The sequence below is a fragment of the Palaemon carinicauda genome, chromosome 14, assembly GCF_036898095.1.
Source record: "Palaemon carinicauda isolate YSFRI2023 chromosome 14, ASM3689809v2, whole genome shotgun sequence".
Lineage (NCBI taxonomy): Eukaryota > Metazoa > Arthropoda > Malacostraca > Decapoda > Palaemonidae > Palaemon > Palaemon carinicauda.
The window spans coordinates 17,763,668-17,785,922 of NC_090738.1; the positions used below are offsets into that span (position 1 = coordinate 17,763,668).

At 46.0% G+C, this 22,255-nt stretch overlaps 2 protein-coding genes across 3 annotated transcripts in view; one reads left to right on the forward strand and one right to left on the reverse strand.

The window, feature by feature from the left end:
* Positions 1 to 22,255, forward strand: part of Tlk (Tousled-like kinase) — a 292,570-nt gene that overhangs the window by 95,413 nt on the left and 174,902 nt on the right. The gene's annotated exons all lie outside the window — the stretch shown is intronic.
* On the reverse strand, positions 9,330 to 21,921 carry LOC137653821 (adenylate kinase isoenzyme 6-like). The gene is made up of 3 exons (XM_068387472.1): positions 21,898 to 21,921; positions 20,653 to 20,798; positions 9,330 to 9,551 (listed from the first exon to the last, which is right to left on the reverse strand). The coding sequence occupies exons 1-3, from the start codon at positions 21,919 to 21,921 to the stop codon at positions 9,359 to 9,361; spliced, it is 363 nt and encodes a 120-aa protein (XP_068243573.1). The 3' UTR covers positions 9,330 to 9,358.

A 22,255-nucleotide genomic window follows, 5' to 3' on the forward strand; every position in this document is an offset into this window, starting at 1 on the left:
GTGAGCATTGAAATCCCCAACAAAGACAAAAGAGGCCTTTCTATCATCTTGTTAATTAGCCATAATGGTAAGAAGACAATCAAAGATAGAATCATCCATGTTTGGATTTTGGGAGATTGAACACAAATAGCAGTTGTTATGCCTGCCATGAATCCTTTGAGTGTTAAAACAACTGTTTAGTAATTTCAGTGTTGTTAGGTGTATGAGGACAGGATAATGTGGAAAGAATAGGCCAGACTATTCACTGTGTAAGCAAAGGAAAAATGAGCTGTAACCAGAAAGAGGGATTCTATGTACTACTGTCTGGCTAGTCAAAGGACAAAATAACACTCTCGCAGTAGTATCTCAACAGTTGGCTAGTTATGGAGAAATAGGGTATCAAGTAACAAGCAAATACACTGAGATCTCAAAGATTGAGAGTTTCAATATTAGATAAATTATATGGAACATTTAGCAAATAAATAGAGGAAGTAGATCTGGAAGTCGCATGGCAAATTATTATTAATATTACTTGCTAAGCTACAACCCTAGTTGGAAGAGCAGGATGTTATAAGCCCAGGGGCCCCGACAGGGAAAATAGCCCAGTGAGGAAGGGAAACAAGGAAAAAATAAAATATTTCAAGAACAGTAACAACATTAAAATAAATATTTCCTTTATAAACTATAAAAACTTTAACAAAATAAGAGAAAGAGAAATTTGATAGAATAGTGTGCCCGAGAGTACCCTCAAGCAAGAGAACTCTACCCCAAGACAGTGGAGACCATGGTACAGAGGTTATGGCAGTACCCAAGACTAGATGTAAATGTGTTTGTGGTAGCTCAAATCCCACTGATTACCGCCCAATTTCCATAACTCCCATATCTAAAGTTTTTGAACGTCGTCTGGAAAAACGTCTTAATAGGTTTGTTGAAGGTAATCATCTATTCCCTAGTTTGCAATTTGGTTTTCGTAAAGGCCTTGGAGCATGTGATGCTCTTCTTACAATCTCCAATGCTGTACAGAAATCCCTTGATTGTGGTTAGGAAATTCGTATGATTGGCCTTAATTTTAGTGCTGCCTTTGACCGTGTTAATTATGAGGCACTTGTTTTCAAACTTAAACAGTTGGGAGTGGGTGGGTCGTTTCTTAGCATTATTATTGATTTTTTAAGAGATGGATCTCAAAGAGTTGTTGTTGATGGACACCATAGTGAGTATAGGAATGTGATATCCGGTGTTCAACAGGGTAGTGTTCTTGGCCCATTACTTTTCATGCTATATACACATGACAAGTGGTTTGGCCTAGAAAACAAGCTGCTTGTATATGCAGATGATGCTACTCTCTTTGCATCAATTCCATGCCCTGAATGTAGATCTGGGGTTGGTGAATCCCTTAATAGAGATTTCACTAAAATTAGTGCATGGTGCAAATAATGGGGTATGAAGTTGAATCCTAACAAAACTCAAAGTATGATTGTAAGTAGGTCAAGGACGGTGGCTCCTCAACATCCGGATCTCAGTATTGATATTTTTTCAAATTTGTATGATTCTTTTAAAATTTTATGTGTGATTCTCGACAGCAAATTTACTTATGAGAAACACATTAGGCCTGTGTCTTCTTCAATTGCACAAACAATTGGCTTATTGAGAAAGTCTTACAAGATTTTCGGTGATCAATCTATTCTGAAGAAGTGTTTTAATTCTTTCACTACCTTGTTTTGAGTATTGTTTTCCTGTCTGGTGTTCAGCTGCTGATTCTCATCTTAATTTGTTGGACAGAAACTTACGGTCTATTAAATTTCTTATTCCTGATCTAGATATTAATCTTTGGCACCGTTGTTCAATTAGTTCATTATGCATGTTGCATAAGATTTTTCATAACTCTGACCATCCTTTACATTCAGATCTCCCTTGACAATTCTATCCTGTTCGTAATACTAGGCAGGCGTTTAATTCTAATAGCCAGGCCCTCTCCATAATGAGGCTCAATACTACACAGTATTCTAGAAGTTTTATTCCAGCTGTTACCAAATTGCGGAATGATCTTCCTAATCGGGTAGTTGAATCAGAAGAACTTCAAAAGTTCAAAGTTGGATCAAATATTTTTATGTTGACCAGGCTGACATGAGTCTTTTTATAGTTTATATATGACATATCTGTTTTTGACGTTGTTAATAGTTTATTTAGGACATACAGTATCTGTTTTGACGTTGTTACTGTTTTTAGAATGATTTATTGTTATTTTATTCTCAGCATTTATTTATTTCATTATTTCCTTTCCTCACTGGGCTATTTTTCCCTATTGGAACCCTTTGGCTTATAGCATCTTGCTTTTCCAACTAGGGTTGTAGCTTCGCTAGTAATAATAATAATAATAATAATAATAATAATAATAATAATAATAATAATAATAATAATAATAGAGAACAATGGTTTAATTTTGGAGTGTCCTTCTCCTAGAAGAGTTGCTTACCATAGCTAAAGAGTCTCATCTACCCTTACCAAGAGGAAAGTAGCTACTGAACAATTACAGTACAGTAGTTAAACCCTTGGGAGAAGAAGAATGGTTTGGCAATCTCAGTGTTGTCAGGTGTATGAGGACAGAGGAGAATATGTTAAGAAATTGCCAGACTATTCAGTGTAAGTGTAAGCAAACGGAAAGTGAACCATAACTAGAGAAGGATCCAGTGTAGAACTGTCTGGCCAGTCAAAGGACCCCATAACACTCTAGTGGTAGTTTCTCAACAGGTGGCTGGTGCCCTGGCTAACCTACTACCGATATAAAGACAAAGACCATTTAGGAATTCAGGCTAAAGTTCACAAGACAGAAGATAGAGGAGAGATGTTATTCTACATCTAACCCTAAGTGATAATCTAAAAAAAAATAATGAAGTATGTAGTAACAGAAAAGTTTACTTCTATCTGTAAGGATACAATATAGATTTATTTATATTGCATGTAACATGCTCTTCCAAATAAAATGGAAATTTGAAGAAAAAAAAAAAATTCTTATTACTGATCTAGACAACCTAGTTTTGTATATGGTTATATAAATCCTTTGACTCATGGAATCCTTGATAAAATTTTCATAAGGCAAGAATCCTCCACAAATAAAAATTATGGACTGTGTCCTAATAACACATTTGTTAAGTTTAGGGGAATCTTTACACCTTGTTTTTAAGGTGGAGTTCCTTCCCTTCACATAGAGCAATTGAAAATTTTTATTCCCATTGAATACAATATACTGCTATTTTCAATTGAAAGCAAGTGTATAAAGCACTGTAATTATTAACCCTTTTACCCCCAAAGGACGTACTGGTACGTTTCACAAAAGCCATCCCTTTACCCCCATTGACGTACCGGTACGTCCTTGCAAAAAAATGCTATAAAAATTTGCCCGCCCTACGGCGAGACCCACCCGCGTACGGAGCGCCCTACGGTTACGGGTCGTCCTCCCTGGAACCGAGAGGAGAACGCCCTGTCTACCGTGCAAGCACGGCGCCCCCACGCCAAGCCGAGGCCTCGGCCGACGGAGGCGAGGCTTCCCCGTCGGAGGACTCCGCCTACAGAAGGGTGGTAGGTCTCATCAGAAGGCTCCATGGAATTCCAGAACCCTCGGCGCCTAAGGTAAATGCCGGGAGGTCGAGCCTCCTGAGATACACTCACCGTGACGCCCTGCCGAAGTCCTCCCTGGCCCTTCCTCTCGCCCCAGACCTAGTACTGGGACAAGAATACATCGACAACTTGGTGGCCAGCAGTGCGGAGGCCCCCAAGTCCCAGAGTGCCTCCAAACTCCTCCAAGGTCTCAAACCACAGGGCAAGGTTTATATCCCGGAAGGACGGCGCCCAGGCCCCTGTAGGGTGGACCCAGCCTTGGACATCCTGGGACAAGGCGGCTCGGACGAAAGGGCCTCTTCAGCCCCTGTGTCCTTCTCACCCACTGAAGCCGGCATGATGGAGGAGATGTCAAGAGATCTTGTGAACGTCTCCTCATGGCTGGACTGGTGGGCCTCCACGTTGGTTAACGTACGAGCCTCCACAGACCCCGACGATCCTGAGCAACAAGGTCTCCTGACGGACCTTCTCACCTCCGGGGGGAAAGCCCTCAAGTTTATGGCTTATCAAGCACTCTCCTTGACGGCCAACTGGGTCCTTCGGAAACGGGACACAGTGCTTTCTAAGTTGGCAAGGAAAATCCCGGACAGAGAGGCCCGAGTGGCTCGTAGCCTACTCCTAGGAGGTGAGTCGCTGTTTCCGTTGAAGGAGCTAGAAGTGCTAATGGAGAAGGTGTCCAAGAGGAGAGAGACCAACGTCCCCAAACAAACATCCTCCAGGAGGCCTCCTTACAGGAGATCAGTCTCGGATAGTGCCGTGACTCCTCAGGCCACCCCCAGCTCTTCGAGGAGGGACGCCCCCTCCTCCTCCTGGACAACAACTCCACAGCCCTCCCGCAGGGGAGCACCAGCTTCTGCCAGCTCCTTCAGGTCAGGTTACTTCGCCTCGAAGAGAGGCAGATCAGGCCGCCCCTCTAGGAGAAGGTAGAGGGAGAGGCCCCCTACTCCCGCCCAGGCCTCGGGTTGGGGGATGCCTCAGACCAGATTGGCAAGCATGGAAAACGCATGGGGCGGATGCTTGGACGGTGTCCGTCCTGAAAGAAGGCTACAGGGTCCCCTTCATAGCGGATCCACCCCCTCTTATTCCAGCCACCCAGACAGAATGGTTGGCTCCCAGGGACCCGTTGAAAAGGGCCACCCTGCAAAAAGAAGTTTCCTCCATGTTGGAGAAGGGAGCCATGGAAGAAGTCCTTCTCCCAGGGCCAGGCTTCTACAGCCGCCTGTTCCTGGTGGAGAAAGCAACGGGGGGGTGGAGACTGGTGATAGACCTGTCGGCCCTCAACAAGTTCGTCAAGAAGACGAACTTCAAGATGGACACCCCAAAATCCGTCCTGATGTCCTTGAGGGAGAAGGATTTTATGATGACGATCGACCTCAAGGACGCGTACTTCCAGATTCCGGTCCACCCGTCGAGTCGGAAGTTCCTCCGGGTAAAATGGGGCTCCTAGATCCTGCAGTTCAGGACCCTCTGCTTCGGCCTGTCGACGGCCCCTCAAGTGTTCACGAGGGTCTTCGCGACGGTCTCAGTATGGGCTCACGAACGAGGTATCCGCCTCATCAGATACCTGGACGACTGGTTGCTCCTTTCCAGCTCAAAGGCCCTCTTGGAAGAGCAAGGGAAGGACCTCCTCCAATTCTGCAGGAGTCTGGGAATCATTATCAACCTGGAAAAATCGAACCTAACTCCATCCAACAGAATGGGGTACTTGGGTATGACGTTGGACACCGTGCAGGGGAAGGCCTTCCCCTCGGAAGACAGGATACAGAACCTCATCAATATCATTCAGCCGTTCCTGTCGGAGCTTCCCAGGAGGGCGAAAGACTGGCAGAGGCTGATAGGTCACCTGGTCTCATTAGAGAAACTGGTTCCCCAAGGGAAGATACGGCTCAGACCCGTACAATGGAACCTCAAGGCTCTATGGTCCCAGACAGGCTCTCAGAAAGCGTTGATTCCGGTCCTTCCGGACACGAGAGCAGCCTTAAAATGGTGGCGATGCCAGTCGAACTCCCTCAAGGGGATGCCCCTCGGGTCCTGTCCCCCTGAGTTTCTCCTGTTCACAGACGCCTCCAGCCTAGGGTGGGGAGCCCACCTGCGGGAGGAAACAGCAAGCGGTACCTGGTCGGAGACCGAAAGGCAGCTCCACATCAACGTCCTGGAGCTAAAAGCAGTACAGAAGGCATGTCTGCACTTTGCAAGTCGGTTGAAGGGAAACACCGTGGCCCTAATGTGTGACAACGCCACGGTGGTAGCCTACATAAAGAAGCAAGGTGGCATGAAGTCGAAGGAACTGTGCGACCTCACCATAAACATCCTGCATTGGGCGGATGAGCACCAGGTGATACTTCTAGCAAGGTTCATCCCCGGGAAAAGAAACGTGCTAGCCGACGGCCTCAGCAGAATGGGTCAGATAGTAGGGACGGAGTGGTCCCTACACCCAGAAGTGGCCAGACTCATCCTTCAACGCTGGAGCTCCCCGGTGATGGACCTCTTCGCAACAAAGCTCAACGCCAAGCTACCAGTCTATTGCTCCCCGGTACCAGACGAAGGAGCAGCCCTAGAAGACGCCTTCCAGCACAAGTGGGACAACCGGGACGTATATGCCTTTCCCCCCTTCACGCTGTTAAGGCAGGTGCTCAACAGAGTAAGAACCTCCCAAAACCTAAGGATGACTTTGGTAGCGCCCTGGTGGCCGGAGAGAGAGTGGTTCGCGGATCTAAAAGACCTGGCAAGCCATCCGCCTTGGCCTCTGCCCCCCAGGTCAGATCTGCTGAGTCAACCTCACTTCCTCAAGTTCCACGACAACCCTCTCTCTCTTCGCCTTCACGCCTGAAGACTATCGAGCGGCTCCTGAAGAAGGAGGGGTACTCCTCCGCCACAGCTAAGAGGATGTCCCTATACCTAAGAAAATCCTCTACCGTGGTCTACCAGGCGAAGTGGGCCGCCTTTACGAAGTGGTGCGCGGCAAAACACACAAGACCTCTTAAAGCCTCGGTCCCTGACATAGCTGACTTTCTCGTGTACCTTAGGGATAAAATAGGGATGTCAATCCCAGCTATTAAAGGAGTACGAGCAGCCTTAGGCCAAGTCTTTCTCCTGAAAGGCATCGACCTGGGGACCTCGAGACACATAGCGATGCTGATTAGAAGTTTCGAGCAGTCCTGTCCTCCTCAAGCCAGGAGAGTGCCCAGATGGGACCTGGCCAAGGTTCTGAAAATGCTGTGTCGTCCTCCCTTCGAACCCCTCAAAGATATCGGGGACAAAGATCTCACCCTCAAGACAGTCTTCTTGCTATTCTTGGCTTCAGCTAAGAGAGTAGGTGAGATCCATGGTCTCTCCTACGACGTGGCACACTCCAAAGGGTGGAGGGAGGTATCCTTCAAGTTCGTACCCTCCTTTGTAGCAAAGACTCAGAACCCCGCAGTCTGGGACCCGAGGTTTGAAGGTTTCTCAATTCCGGCCATCCCCAAGACAGGCAATACGGAAGACCTGAAGTTATGCCCAGTCAGGACGCTCAGGAAGTACCTGGAAAGGACGGCTCATCTCCGCCCAGGTGCCAAGAACCTCTTCGTCTCTTCAGGTGTTAATAAGAAGCAAGTCTCCAAGAACACTATTTCCTTCTGGCTGAGACAAGTCATCACTAGGACTTATGAAGAGGACAAGGTGGCAGTACCGGGCACTCCCCGCCCTGACATCAGAGGCCTGAGCACTTCCTTGGCCTTTGAGAGAAACATGGCAGTGGGGCAGATCCTACAGGCCGGCACTTGGTCACACCAGTCGACCTTCACGGCCCACTATCTCAAAGACTATTCAAGAAAGTCTTTGGATGGATTCTCCATTGGGACAGTCATCGCCGCCCTCCAAGCTGTGTAGCGGCAGGCTAGAAGACGTCCCCAACAGTGAATAGACTCGTCCCTACTTCTTCAGGAGAAGACTCAGTAGAGAAGATGTTAAGAGGTAAGTCTTAAAATATAAGCGTAAGGTTTCCGCAGTTACCCTCTATCCGCTCTCTGTACCCCCGCATTCCGTAGCCCTCCAGGCACTATGTGCCAGACCAAGTGGCAGAATGGCTCTCCCGCCTCCTAAGGTGTAAGTCTCCTATAGAAAGTGGTTCTCGCTGAGTATATTGTGTCGGAACAAATCAAAAATTTTAAACAATTTTTATTTTTCCTAACATACTCACCGAGAACCACTTTCGGGTAATGGCCCTCCCGTCCGTCCCCGAGTGCCATTCTTCCATTGCCGAGTTGGGCTAAACGTCGAACTTAATGAGGATGCTGACCCGGGAAAGCAGTGACCTGCCCTAATCCGGCTCGCAGGGCGTATCCTGGCGGCGGGGGTAGAAACTATATGGAGCGAGATAGGGGGGTAGCGCGGGAAAATCTTGGTCGAGATTGAGAGGTCAAGTGACTCTCCTATAGAAAGTGGTTCTCGGTGAGTATGTTAGGAAAAATAAAAATTGTTTAAAATTTTTTGATTTTTCATATTTTTTGATAATTTTTTGAGAAAATTCAGGCATTTTCCAAGAGAAGGAGACCAAGCTGACCTCTCTATGACAAAAATTAAGGTTGTTAGAGCAATTTAAAAAAAATATACTGCAAAATGTGCTAGGAAAAAAATAACCCCCTGGGGGTTAAGGGTTGGAAATTTCCAGATACCCCGGGGGTAAAAGGGTTAATAGTATCAGAATGTCAAGAACATTACTGGTTTGGCAATTACCTCTTAAATATAATAATCTTAGGTCTGGTTACAACATACTATTAACTTGTTTGTGATGGCTAGCCCTAGATTCTAATATCTACATTCACTTCACACTGGATTTTAAAGGATTTGAGCACTAAACTTCTTAACATGTTGTCAACTTTAATACTGATTATTCACTATTAGGGACATTATTTGACCATCCTGTTTTCATTTTAATACATTCATTAAAACTTGCTATGCAGTGAAAGCTTATCTGAACAATCTTGGTTATATTAGAGCTGAAACTTTGGAGACTTATATAGGGCTCTTAGTACTACACAAAGATAAAAATAAATCCTTTTAAGATAGCATAACCAGATAATTTAAATTGATTGTTTGTCTCAAAAGCATACACACTTGTTTCATATAAAAGGTACAGAAAATTACACTGTTATCTTGTAGGAAAACTATACAGAACTAATAAACTTCCAAAAATTATTGGCCAATCAATAATTATTACTGTGATGAAATGGATGAACTACTAGATTATCACATGAAAAGTTCTTTTAAATATTTAGTACAAGAATTTATTGTAATCAGAAAAAAAATGTTCATTTCTGCTGAGAGGAATAAGACAGCATTGTTTAGAAGTAATATCACAGACAACATGATGCACATGCACACTGAAGGATTAACGACTAATAAAGGAAGTGAAACGGTGACAATGTAAAACCTGAAGATTCATAAACAAGGGCCCTTTTGTTATATATGTTTAAAACCCAAAAATGTATTTTTCTTTAGAGAATCTGCTCTGGTTTTATAATCTAACCATTGGGCCATATACATTTGATGTGGCATATTTCATAGGAAGATTCTTTAAATATAATTTAACTTTAATAAACCACCTTTTTATAGCTTTAAAGTTATAAATCAGTGTCTTGATAACTAGATACTATGAAGAATTTTTAGTCTTTTTCCAAGTTCATTAAGCAGTACAAAATTTGAGATAAAAAATTGAATGTATTCTGAAAAAAGGGTAAATTATAAATATGAGATATACAAAATAATCTTTTATTTTTCAGCCTTAAGCTCCATTATCTCTTTTCCAGGCTTCAATCCATAAAATAATCCTCTCAATATTGGATTCCATATCTTCTGGAGAGTTTGATGGAAGAACATGGACAATATCATTATTATAACTATCCATAGCCTCGTCTCTTATGACATTCATGATTTCGCATTCAACATTCTCTGTCAGCTTTGTTCCATGGTAGCCCCTGAAATGAAAAATAAAAATAGATCACCTTTGAATAATAATCTTTACTAGAATACAGTAATTTAATTTAATTTACATATTACTAAGTAAAGCACAATGTAAGTGAGGCAAAGAGGGCAGTCTGACCTGAGGTGGGGTCAGGGATTGGGTCATTCATATGAAGAGAATAAGTAGTAGTTTTGGAAAGAAGTGAAGAGAGTAAGGAAGGCTGGTTCAATAAAGAATTGAAGAAAGAGTGAAAGATGGAAATGGAAGGTTGTTAAAAGGAGAGGAGGCAAGGAAAAGGTGGGTGGAATATTTTGAAAGTTTACTAAAAGTTGAGGATAATAGGGAGGCAAATAAAATTTCTGTTGCAGGTGTTGAGGTGCTGGTGATGGGAGATGAGAATGAGAGAGAGATTACAAGAGAGGAAGTGAGGAGAGCACTAGATGAAACGAGAGTAGGAAAAGCATCTGGTATGGATGATGTGAGAACTGAGATGTTGAAGGAAGGGGGTGTGACTGTACTTGAATGGTTGGCGAGATTGTTTGATATGTGTTTGTTCCAACACGGAGTACTTACCTCGAACTACTTTCTTAGGAGGATCTGAGATCTCCTCATTAACCGACCAAGAATTTTGCGTAGTTCCCCTCTCTCCGTTACCTTGTCGGGGCGCTCCCGGGCGGAAAGATACTCGCCCTGGGGCGCCCCGGGGTCAGCGCGTGAGGAAGCGCTGCTAGGTCGTCAGTAAGCGTCTGGTAGCGGCGTAGATATCATCTCGCCGCTCTCTCTCACTTATCCCGTCCGATCACCTTGTGTACCACGTGTTCCTTTGTGTTCCTCGTCCCTTGTGCACCACGTGTTCCCTTTGTGTTCCTTACCTTTCCCTTGTGTTCTTGTGTTGCTTGCGTGTTCGCGTTTCATGAAATCCCAGCATCGTTGTCCCGGGCCCAAAGCTGGTAAGTCTTGCGGGGCATGGCTGTCCAAGCTGGATGTCGACCCACACACGCTGTGCGCCTCGTGTCGAGGAAATAAGTGCTCCCCTTCTTCCACATGTCCGGAGTGTGAGTCCTGGTCAGAACTTCAGTGGTCCTTGTTCGCCACGAAGAAGAAAAAGGCGCCCAAGAGATCTCCCAAGAAGGCGGGCCTCACCTCGCCACTAACGTCGCCTTCAGCGCCTTCAGAGAGAGGTTCTCCTTCACCTTCCCCTACCCAGAGTAGGGGACGAGGTAAGTCCGTTGTGGGGAAACGGCCCATTGCCGTTCCCCATGAGTGTGGTGTCGGGGAGTCTGTTAAAGAGGGGCCTACGCAGACGAGGGGGGGGGGGTCTGCTAGTGTGGCGGAAGTTTGTGTTGCAGACGAAGGCCTGGTGCCTGCAGGACCCGTCTCAAGTGAAGACTCGGTGTGGGGGAAGCCCGAAACAGCGCCTACCCCCCATCGTAGCAGTATTTTTCAGGTTCAGCAGGTTCCGGGGGCGGTCGGGACAAAGAAAGGCAGGCCACGTGCTCTTCGGACCCCGACTCCATTGTTTGGACAGTCCCCTATGCGGCAGGAAGAGGAGTTCGAGGGACGGTTTGCCTTTCGAGCCGCTTTCCGCACGTCCCTGGCGCCCTCAGCTACGCTTCTGCCGGACTTCATGGAATCCTTGACCCCGGTATCCAGACCAAGGGCCCTTAGAAGACTCGTGATAGAGTCAGAGGATTCAGACAGCTCTTCCTCCTTGGACAGCTTCTCGACCTACAGCTCTTTCTCGTTGGAGGACTCCAGCAGCCGGGATGCCAGGAAGAAGCGGAAGAGGTCCAGGAGGAGAGCTAGCTCCCATGCCAGCCCGGCCAGGAAGAGATCGAAGTCCTCGAGAAGGAAGAATAAGAGGAAGAGTTCCTCGAGGAGGAGGTTCGTTGGAGTGGCTCCCCACCATCGTGGGTCGAGCAAGACGGCTGCCGCCCCAGTGCCTGCCTTGGTGGCCGCTGGAGCTACTTCTGTGCACTTGCCCAGTGTCTTTTCGGCTCCGCCCGCTCGTCGGGTGCAGCCGTTGGCACACTTTCAGTTACCTGTACCCGGCAAGTCATCGGCTCCATCCGCTCGACGGGAACTTCCACGGATGAGACCCGGCAGTTCGGCCCCCAGCCACTTCGTCGCAGCGGCTCCGTCCAAGTTACGGAACCTGCCGCTGCTGCGACCATCAAGCAGCACCATCCGGATTCCCCGGGAGGGGTTAGACCTATGATGGCTACTCCCGCCCCGGCAGCTCTAACCGCAACGGAGGCAGCCGCTGTACCAACCCGTCAAGAGGGAAGGGATGCCTCCGCTCCCACGGATCCCTCCGTGTTTGAGGATGCTGCCGACATGGAGGGGCAGATAGTAGAGGAGTTGCTGGACACAGGCAAGTGCTCCCGGACGAGGTCTCGTTATATAGGAAGGTTCTGGCCCTAATTCGTCATCACCATAGGCTGGCCGAGCCTCAGCCTTCGTCAGAACAAGCTTGGCTGTCAGGTCTGGAGCATGTAGATCATTTTGTGTCAGGCAAGAAAAACTTGCTAAGGGCTACCTGAACCAGGGCAACACCGATGAGCGGAGGCTTAACGCACCGATGGTGTTCTCACAAGCAGAGGCCGCCATGATGGAGGACACCGCCCAGGACATAGTTAACGTAACCTCATGGCTGGACTGGTGGGCGTGCACCCTAGCAGGGTTTCAACTGGTGCACGACCTATCAGTTCCAGAGAACCAGGCCCTGTTAAAAGAACTAATCCGCTCGGCTGGCAAGGCGATGAAGTTTCTCACTTTCCAGTCCCTTACCCAGACAGCGAACTGGGTTCTGAGGAGAAGGAACATGGTGCTGAACAGGCTGTCCTGCAGGCTCCCTGATTGAGAAGCAAAATTCCTAAGGAACTCCCGTCTGGGCGTGACAATGTTCCCCCTTCAGGCAGTGGCGGAGACAATACAGAGGGTCGGAAAATTAAAGAGTTCGGCTGAGCCCAGGCAGCAGGTGGCAAGGCGGCCCTCACATAGAAGATCGTCGGCGGACCGGGCCTACCCGCCTACGCCTCCGGCTAGGCAGCAGGCCTCCTCCTTTTCCTTGCACCAATCCCCACGGCCCTCCAGAAGGAGCGGTGCCCCAACCCAGGCCTCCTTTAGACCTAGAGATTCAGGCTCAAGGAGAGGCCGTTCTCACAGTCTCCCCAGAAGGAGATAGGGAGAGAGGCCCCCTACGCCTTCCCACACCTTAGGTGGGGGGATGCCTCAAACGATATTGGCAAGCATGGCAAGACGACGGTGCGGATCCATGGACGGTGACAGTCCTCAGGGAGGGATACAGAATTCCCTTCCTGTCAGATCCGCCCCCTCTGATCCCCGAACATCGAGCAGAGTGGCTAGCACCCAAAGGCACCGAGAGGAGAGCAGCCCTGCAAGCGGAAGTGGAGGCCATGTTGAACAAGGGAACTCTACAGCCCGTCCACGAACCTTACCCGGGATTCTACAGCAGGCTCTTCCTGGTAGAGAAAGCTACAGGAGGCTGGAGGCCAGTCATCGACCTCTCGGGTCTGAACAAATTCATCAAGAAGAGCTCCTTCAAGATGGACACGCCGAAGTCGGTGCTGCCGGCCTTGAGAGAAGGGGATTTCATGGTGTCCCTGGATCTCAAGGATGCATATTTTCAAATCCCCGTACACCCCTCCAGCAGGAAGTTCCTCAGAAGTAAGGTGGGGCTCCCAGTCCTTACATTTCAAGACCCTCTGTTTCGGCCTGTCAACAGCTCCGCAGGTGTTCACGAGGGTGTTCACCCTGGTATCAGTCTGGGCACACAAACAGGGCATCAGGCTGATCAGATACCTCGACGACTAGTTGCTGCTTTCAGCCTCAGAGGCAGTCTTAAAGGATCAGGGCACACAACTTGTACAGTTCTGCAGGGAACTCGGGATTACAATCAACCTCGAAAAGTCCCAGTTAGTCCCAGCCACCAGGATGACGTACCTAGGGATGGTCCTGGACTCCCAGCTGGCGAGAGCGTTTCCCTCCCAGGAGAAGCTGGACAACCTGGACCAAGTGATTCGCCCGTTTCTAGCAGACACTTCAATGAGAGCCAAGGATTGGCAGACTCGTGGGACACCTGGTCTCGGAGAAATTGGTTCCGCAAGGAAGGCTCAAGCTAAGACCAATACAGTGGAACCTGAAGGACCTCTGGTCAGCGGAGGAGTCCGTGCAGAAGGTAGTCAGGGTGTCCCCGTCCTCCAAGGACATGCTCCTCTGGTGGTCTGACAGGAGGAACACGCTGGAAGGGATACCGTTCGCTTCCGCTCCTCCGGAGATGCTGCTTTTCACGGATGCATCGAAAGAGGGGTGGGGAGCTCATCTCCTCAAAGAAACAGCAGAGGGAAAGTGGTCAATGGAGGAAAGAACCCGACACATCAATCTGCTCGAGCTGATGGCAGTACAAAAGGCCCTGGCGACATTCGCCCGTCTTCTTCGGAGAAACTTGGTGGCACTCGTGTGTGACAACGCCACGGTAGTGGCGTTCATCAAGAAACAAGGAGGCATAAGCAAGGGAACTGTGCGACCTCACAGCTAAAATCCTGGAATGGACCGAAATGAACCACATTCTGCTCACAGCCAGATTCATTCCGGGAAGGAGAAACGTCCTGGCCGACGGCCTCAGCAGGACAGGACAGGTAGTAGGGTCGGAATAGTCTCTTCATCCGCAGGTAGCACAGGAGGTTCTCCAGCTGTGGGACTCTCGGGTGATAGACCTGTTCGCCACAAGGCTCAATGCACAACTACCCGTATTCTGCTCCCCGGTACCAGATCTGACAGCAGAGTTCAAAGACGCCTTCCAACACTAGTGGGACAGTGTTGACGTTTACGACTTCCCCCCCTTCGGGATCACCAGGCAGGTGCTCAACAGGATAAGGCAGTTGAGATCTACAAAGATGACTTTGGTAGCGCCCTGGTGGCCGGAGAGGGAGTGGTTCGCGGATCTATAGGACCTGTCCACCCTTCCTCCGTGGCCCCTTCCAGCAAGAAAAGACCTGCTAAGCCAACCTCACTTTCTAAGGCTACACAAAAACCCCCAGGGCCTGAGGTTACACGCATGGAGGTTATCAAGCGCCTGCTAAGGAAAGAGGTATTCTCGGATAAGACTGCTTCCATGATGTCGGGGTATCTCTGGAAGTCCTCGTGAATGGTGTAATAGGCCAAGGGGGCCACTTTTGTTAAATGGTGTGCCACACAGAATCTGCGGCCCTTTGATGCTTCGGTCCACAATATTGCAGACTTCCTGGTTCACCTGAGGGACGACCTGGGAGTCTCCATTCCAGCCATTAAAGGAGTCCGTGCAGCACTGGGACAGGTTTTCCAACTCAGGGGCATTAGCCTAGGGGCTTCTAGCCACATCTCCATGCTCATCAGAAGTTTTGAACAGTAATGTGACCCTCGCTCCTCTAGGGCTCCCCAGTGGGATGTAGCCAAGGTCCTCAGGCTCTCTCGAGGCCTCCCTTCGAACATCTTAAAGACATCCTAGAAAAGGACCTTACCCTCAAGGCTGTATTCTTGCTAGCTCTCGACTCAGCCTAACGGGTGAGTGAACTCCACAGCTTGTCCTTCAAAGTCTCACACTCGAAAGGGTGGAAGGATATGTCTTTTAGGTTCTTGCCGGAATTCGTGGCCACGACCCAGAACCCAGTAATTGCTGATCCTAGGTTCGAGGAATTCTCTATTCCAGCTATTCCGCGCTCGGACAACCCGGAAGACCTGCTTTTGCGTCCCGTGAGGACTATCAGGAAATATCTCGGTAGAACTTCCAAACTCAGACCAGCTATCAAAAGTTTGTTTGTATCCTCCGGCCCAGTCAAGAAAACGGTGTCTAAGAACACTATATCTTTCTGGCTCCGGCAGGTTATCAAAAGAGCGTACGAAAGTGATGGTTCCACGATTCCTGGGACCTCGCGACCTCATGATATTAGAGGCCTTAGCAAGTCCCTGGCCTTTGACACCAACATGGCAGTGGGCCAAATATTACGAGCAGGTACTTGTACCAGACAATCCACCTTTACAGCCCACTACCTGAAGGATTGTATGAGAAAGTCCCTGGATGCCTTCTCCATTGGGCCAGTAATTTCGGCCATGCAACAAGTTTAGTGGTTTTGGGGCCCCGGGTAGCAGTGGGAAGTAATCACAAGCGACACAAGTTCCTCCTTACTCCCCCCTTTCCTTGCTACCCTCTTTTTCCCCTTTCCTATCCTCCTTCCATGTGAGAGATGGATGCTGTGAAAAAACCATGTCCGGATTATACATAAAGGTGAGTTGTACATAAGGTAGACTTTTGCGTGCTTTCCTCGACTCTCCTACCTATCCACTGGGTCGTCTAGACCTAGCCTCCTATCTAGGTCTCGTGCCCCAGGATGTTTTGAGATATTCCGGCCTGTAAGCCACTCCCTCCTCCTAAAGTATAAGTCTCCTAAGAAAGTAGTTCAAGGTAAGTACTCCGTGTTGGAACAAATAAAAAATTTTAGGTAATTTGTATTTTTCCTAACAGTACTTACCTCAAACTACTTTCGGGTTATGGCCAACCCATCCTACCCTAAGTATCTTACAGGAGTTCGAGGAAAACTTTAAACATACGCTTACTGACGACCTAGCAGCGCTTCCTCATGCGCTGACCCCGGGGCGCCCCAGGGCGAGTGTCCTTCCGCCCCGGAGCGCCCCGACAAGGTAATGGAGAGAGGGGGAACTACGCAAAATTCTTGGTCAGTTAATGAGGAGATCCCAGATACTCCTAAGAAAGTAAATCGAGGTAAGTACTGTTAGGAAAAATACAAATTACCTAAAATTTGTGATTTTGTGTTGTCAATGGTACCAGTAGATTGGGTTTGTGCGTGTATTGTACCACTATAAAAGGGTAAGGGAGATGTGCATAAGTGTTGTAATTCAAGGGGTATTAGTCTGTTGAGTGTGGTTGTAAAAGTGTATGGTAGAGTACTGATTAAGGATAAAACAGAGAATGCAATTTTAGAAGTACAGGGTGGTTTTAGAAGAGGTAGTGGTTGTATGAATCAGATTTTTACAGTTAGGCAGCTATGCGAGAAATATTTAGCAAAAGGTAAGGAGGTGTATGTTGCGTTTATGGATCTGGAGAAAGCGTATGATAGAGTTGATAGGGAAGCAATGTGGAATGTGATGAGGTTATATGGAGTTGGTGGAAGGTTGTTGCAAGCAGTGAGAAGTTTCTACAAAGGTAGTAAAGCATGTGTCAGGATAGGAAATGAAGTGAGCGATTGTTTCCCGGTGAGAGTGGGGCTGAGACAGGGATGTGTGATGTCACCGTGGTTGTTTAACTTGTATGTTGATGGAGTGGTGAGAGAGGTGAATGCTCGAGTGGTTGGACGAGGATGACCATGAATGGGAGGTAAATCAGTTGTTGTTTGCGGATGATACAGTACTGGTTGCAGACGTGGAAGAGAAGCTTGGCCGATTAGTGACAGAATTTGGAAGGGTGTGTGAGAGAAGGAAGTTAAGAGTTAATGTGGGTAAGAGTAAGGTTATGAGATTTACGAGAAGGGAGGGTGGTGCGCGGTTGAATGTCATGTTGAATGGAGAGTTACTTGAGGAGGTGGATCAGTTTAAGTACTTGGGGTCTGTTGTTGCAGCAAATGGTGGAGTGGAAGAAGATGTATGTCAGAAAGTGAATGAAGGATGCAAAGTGTTGGGGGCAGTTAAGGGAGTAGTAAAAAATAGAGGGTTGGGCATGAAGGTAAAGAGAGTTTTGTATGAGAAAGTGATTGTACCAACTGTGATGTATGGATAGGAGTTGTGGGGAATGAAAGTGACGGAGAGACAGAAATTGAATGTGATTGAGATGAAATGTCTAAGGAGTATGGCTGGTGTATCTCGAGTAGATAGGGTTAGGAACGAAGTAGTGAGGGTGAGAACGGGTGTAAGAAATGAGTTAGCAGCTAGAGTGGATATGAATGTGTTGAGATGGTTTGGCCATGTTGAGAGAATGGAAAATGGCTGTCTGCTAAAGAAGGTGATGAATGCAAGAGTTGATGGGAGAAGTACAAGAGGAAGGCCAAAATTTTTGGGTGGATGGATGGATGGAGTGAAGGAAGCTCTGGGTGATAGGAGGATAGATGAGAGAGGCAAGAGAGCGTGCTAGAAATAGGAATGAATGGCGAGCAATCGTGACGCAGTTCCGGTAGGCTCTGCTGCTTCCTCCGGTGTCTTGGAAGACCGCAGAGGTAAGAGCAGTAGGGGATTCAGCGTTATGAAACTTCATTTGTGGTGGATAACGGGGGAGGGTGGGCTGTGGCACCCTAGCAGTACCAGCCGAACTCGGTTGAGTCTATTGTCAGGCTGGGAGGAACGTAGAGAGGAGAGGTCCCCTTTTCGGTTTAATTTGTTTGATGTCGGCTACCCCTCAAAATTGGGGGAAGTGCCTTGGTATATGTATGTATGTATTACTAAGTAAAAGGAAAAAATAAAATGCTTGGAATTGCCAATGAATGAAAGACTGTTTTCCCATCTACAGGGTGGGCGTTAGGCCCCATTCCACTAGTGCACATAGTAACCAATTACCATAAATACAGGAAAAAATTACAAATTTGGAAATAATTTGTATTTTTCCCTGACTAATACAAACCACTAGATTTAGTGCCTTTATATTTTATAACTAAATTGGATATAAAAAGGGTTCTTTCGACAAGTGAAATAGGGAGGATAAGAGGAATCAGGGACCTTTCTTTGCATACAGCCAGAACTCATGGAGTGGGATGTGGTCTTTTCTGCCATTCCTACTTGATAAAAATAAGGAAAACTTTCCTTTAATTCAATCCATAGTATCTGCCTTGTTCTCTTGCCAAAGGGATCACATTTCTAAAATTACCTGTCCTTCAACAGGTTATTCCTAGTTCAAAAGCATTGGGGGGAGGGGGGTAGAATTCCTTACTAGAGATCTTGCTAAAACTAGTGCATAGTGCAAATTATGGGGCATGAAACTAAACCCAAACAAAACTTAAAGTATGATTGTAAGTAAGTCGAGAATAGTGGATCCTCAACATTCAGATCTCTACATTGATAATATTTCTTTAACTCTATACAACTTCTAAGATTTTAGGTGTGATTCTTGTCAGCAAATTTACTTTTGAGAAACACATGCAGTTTTTCTTTTTCAACTGCACAAAAAATTGGATTATTGAGAAAGTTTTTAAAGATTTTAAGTGTCAAATCTATTATTATTATTAGTTGCTAAGCTACAAACCTAGTTGGAAAAGCAGGATGCTATAATCCAAGGGGCCCCAACAGGGAAAATAGCCCAGTGAGGAAAGGAAACAAGGAAAAATATTTTAAGAACAGTAGCAAAATTATAATCAATATCTCCTATATAAACTAACAAAACAAGAGGAAGAGAAATTAGATAGAATAGCAGGCCTGAGTGAACCCTCAAGCAAGAGAACTCTAACACAAGACAGTGGAAGACCATGGTACAAAGGCTATGGTACTACCCAAGACTAGAGAAATGTTTTAATTCTTTCATCCTGTCTGGTCTTCAACTACTGTCTATCAAGTTTCTCTTCCTAATCTAGATACTAATCCTTGGCACCATCTTTCAGTTAATTCTTTATTCATACTGCATAAGATTTTTCATAATTCTGATCATCCTTTAATTCAGATCTTTCCAGACTGTACCATCCTTTACGTAGTGCTAGGTATGCCGTTAATTCTGACATCCATGTCTTCTTCATCATACGGCAAGATGCTGCACAGTAGTCTAGAAGTTTTATTCCAGTTATGAACAGGTTGTGGAATGACCTTCCTAATCAGGCAGTTGAATTGGTTGAACTTCAGAAGTTCATACTTGCAGTGTATGTTTTTATGTTGAACAGGCTGACATATGTCTTTTCCTAGTTTACATATGACAGATCCATTTTAAATTTGTTACTGATCTTGAGATATTTTATATTAATTACTTCTTATGTCGCTTACTTATTTCCTTCCCTCACAAGGTTATTTTTCCCTGTTGGAGCCCTCGTGCTTATAGCATCCTGCTTTTTCAACTATGGTTGTAGCTTAGCTAGTAGTAATAATAACTTCACCTCAACAATTGCTTGCTATTAGTAATAATAACTTCACCTCAACAATTGCTTTTTGATTCTTTGATGCACTGCCATCACCATCAGAAATTTGCCTGGGAGTCATGAAGAAAAGCAGAGGCAATGAAAAATCAGGACAGCAGAACAACATCAACTGAGTGACATGCATAAATAGTTTTCTTTACACATGCACTGCAATACTGTTTTCTTCTGCCACCAAAACAAGATACCTGTATTGATCCATGGTACTTGTGTGAACTAGTCCAGCTGTTCGTACGAAACAAATGTTAAGAGGTTAAAACGCAATCTTTTGATAGCTTATGGGAGATGCATCATATATATCCATGAAACATCATAACTAGTGACCTACTGTACAGTACATCAAACTATGGCCCATAGGTTGCCCACAATGTGCCTTACATACTGTACTTCACTGAACAATATGAAGGACGAACTTTCACTACACACATGCCTTGTGCATCACACTCTGAACAATATGAAGGAGAGGCTGTCAACAATGTGCCTTGCATACCATATGCTAAAACAATTTTAAAGGTTCTTATCAGCACTGCTGCTGTAACACCTTCATGGTTTTCAGCCTTTTACTTTTAATCCTTTCTATTATCCAATCTTCTAGGTGTCCCAACTTCTTTTAACTTTACCTAGCACCATTTTCCGTCATCTAAACATTAGTCTTACAAACTTACGTTACGACTTGAGAAATGAAGTCTCAAGGTATACTAGTTTTTTTGTAATTATAATAACGACCAATAATTCAAGTTTTATTTTTTTCTTTGTGTGCCTTGACTGGCAAAACAGGGCATTCATAAAGTAAGGGTTTGTAATCTTAAATGAACACACATTTGCTCGAACTGGGCTATCCACATCCAACTGAGGAATGTTACTACCTTCTTTCTAAAGCTCTTTTTATGTGATCATTTAAATAAATAAAATAATTAGAGTACTGTACAGTACTGCACTACATATGCAAAAGACAGTAATAGCCGACAAACAAAAATCAACCATTAGGTAACATACCTTCCAGCCAAACGATCATAGAGGATGGTGTTGTCTGTTTTCAAAACAAAAACTATATCAAAAAATCTCTCGGGGAAGAAATCACAGCCATGGTAGTCCACAACTTTTCCTCCCTCTGTAATCATGTCCTCTAATTCATCTAGAACCTGTAAAAATACAATTACTATTTAGAACACTGTACATATATATAAAAATGTACACTGTACATGACTGAAATCGAATATAAAAAAAAATTAAAAATATAATCGGAGGAATTTGTGAATATTTTCACAGACAATAGAGCCATCACATCTCCCTTTCATAACAAAAAAACATGACATTTGTAAGTAATTTGTATTTTTCCTAGCAATACAAACCTGGAGCTCTATACTGAGGAATATTATTTCAGCTTTTGCTGAAATAATATTCCTCAGTAAAGAGTGGAAGGTTTGTATTTTGCACTGGAACAAATCACATTTGTAAAGTAATTTGTATTTGTTCCAAAATGAATACAAACTTTTTCGCTCTTCACAGTGGATATTATTTCGGCGAATGGTGAAAACTAGCCAAAAGACTTTTTAAAGAAGGGGGCAAACCAACCCATCACACACACACACCAGTGAAATGCCTTCACTTTTTATTTTGGCTCGGGAGTAAGTATACATTCCGTCTCTCTCGCCCGATAAACTGGCCTTTGACTTGACGTTGTTTCTGCTCGTTCATACTCTATGGGGGGCGAATAAGTAGAACAATGATCAATTGACCCTTGCATAACCCGCAGGTACGGACATCACTGCTTCCCTTAGTGAAAAAATGGTGCCCTCCACTAGGGGGGAGTCTTTCTTGTTGCTGCTTGCGGAAACTCCTTTCTCCTTCCTTCCTTGGAGCTTTCGGGTCTCCCCGTTTAAGAATTATTTGTTGAGCTCTGCGAACAGGGACACAGCAGGAGCGCACACCTGCCTCCCCAGGGGAAGACTTCAGTCTCCACCTTAGAGCTTTCGATGGCCGTAGGTCTAAGGAACTTCCTTTGTCTTTGCCAGCTATAGTCTCGGCTCCTTATTCTCTCGTTCGGGCTACTTTTGTAGTTAGATGAGCAGTTGCTGACGAGTACCGCTCCGGGTTTCCTTCCGGCTATCCTTTCAAGAGAACCTAGAAACTGACTTCAGTCACGTTTCACAGATTGTAGCTTACAATGCCCACCCTCAGTCCGTGTCTTCTCAGCAGTCTGGGGGTATGGAAGTTCGCTAAACCGAGCACTTCCTTTACCTGATGAAGGCCCTTCATGTCCATGAGTACGAAGCTCCTCTCCAAAGTGGTTCTGCTGACGCTTACGGTTGCCATCTCTCCCATCTGTGAGTCTTGTAGGCGATTACCCTTCGAGGCTACTGCCTATATAATTATGCCTGCTTCATGTTCATTGGGCACAACAAAGCTCATGGAGTTTCTTTGGGACCTGCGCCTCAGAGTTCTGCCTCTCATAAGGAAGAACCTGATGTTCTACAAGTTCAGCACAGCATTATTAGTCTCCTTGCAAATGAATACCTCCTCTGGTAGGAGGGCATAACACAGAGAAGTCAAGTTTTCTGTTGCCTCAAGTACTGTACACACTACCTCGGTTGTCTGT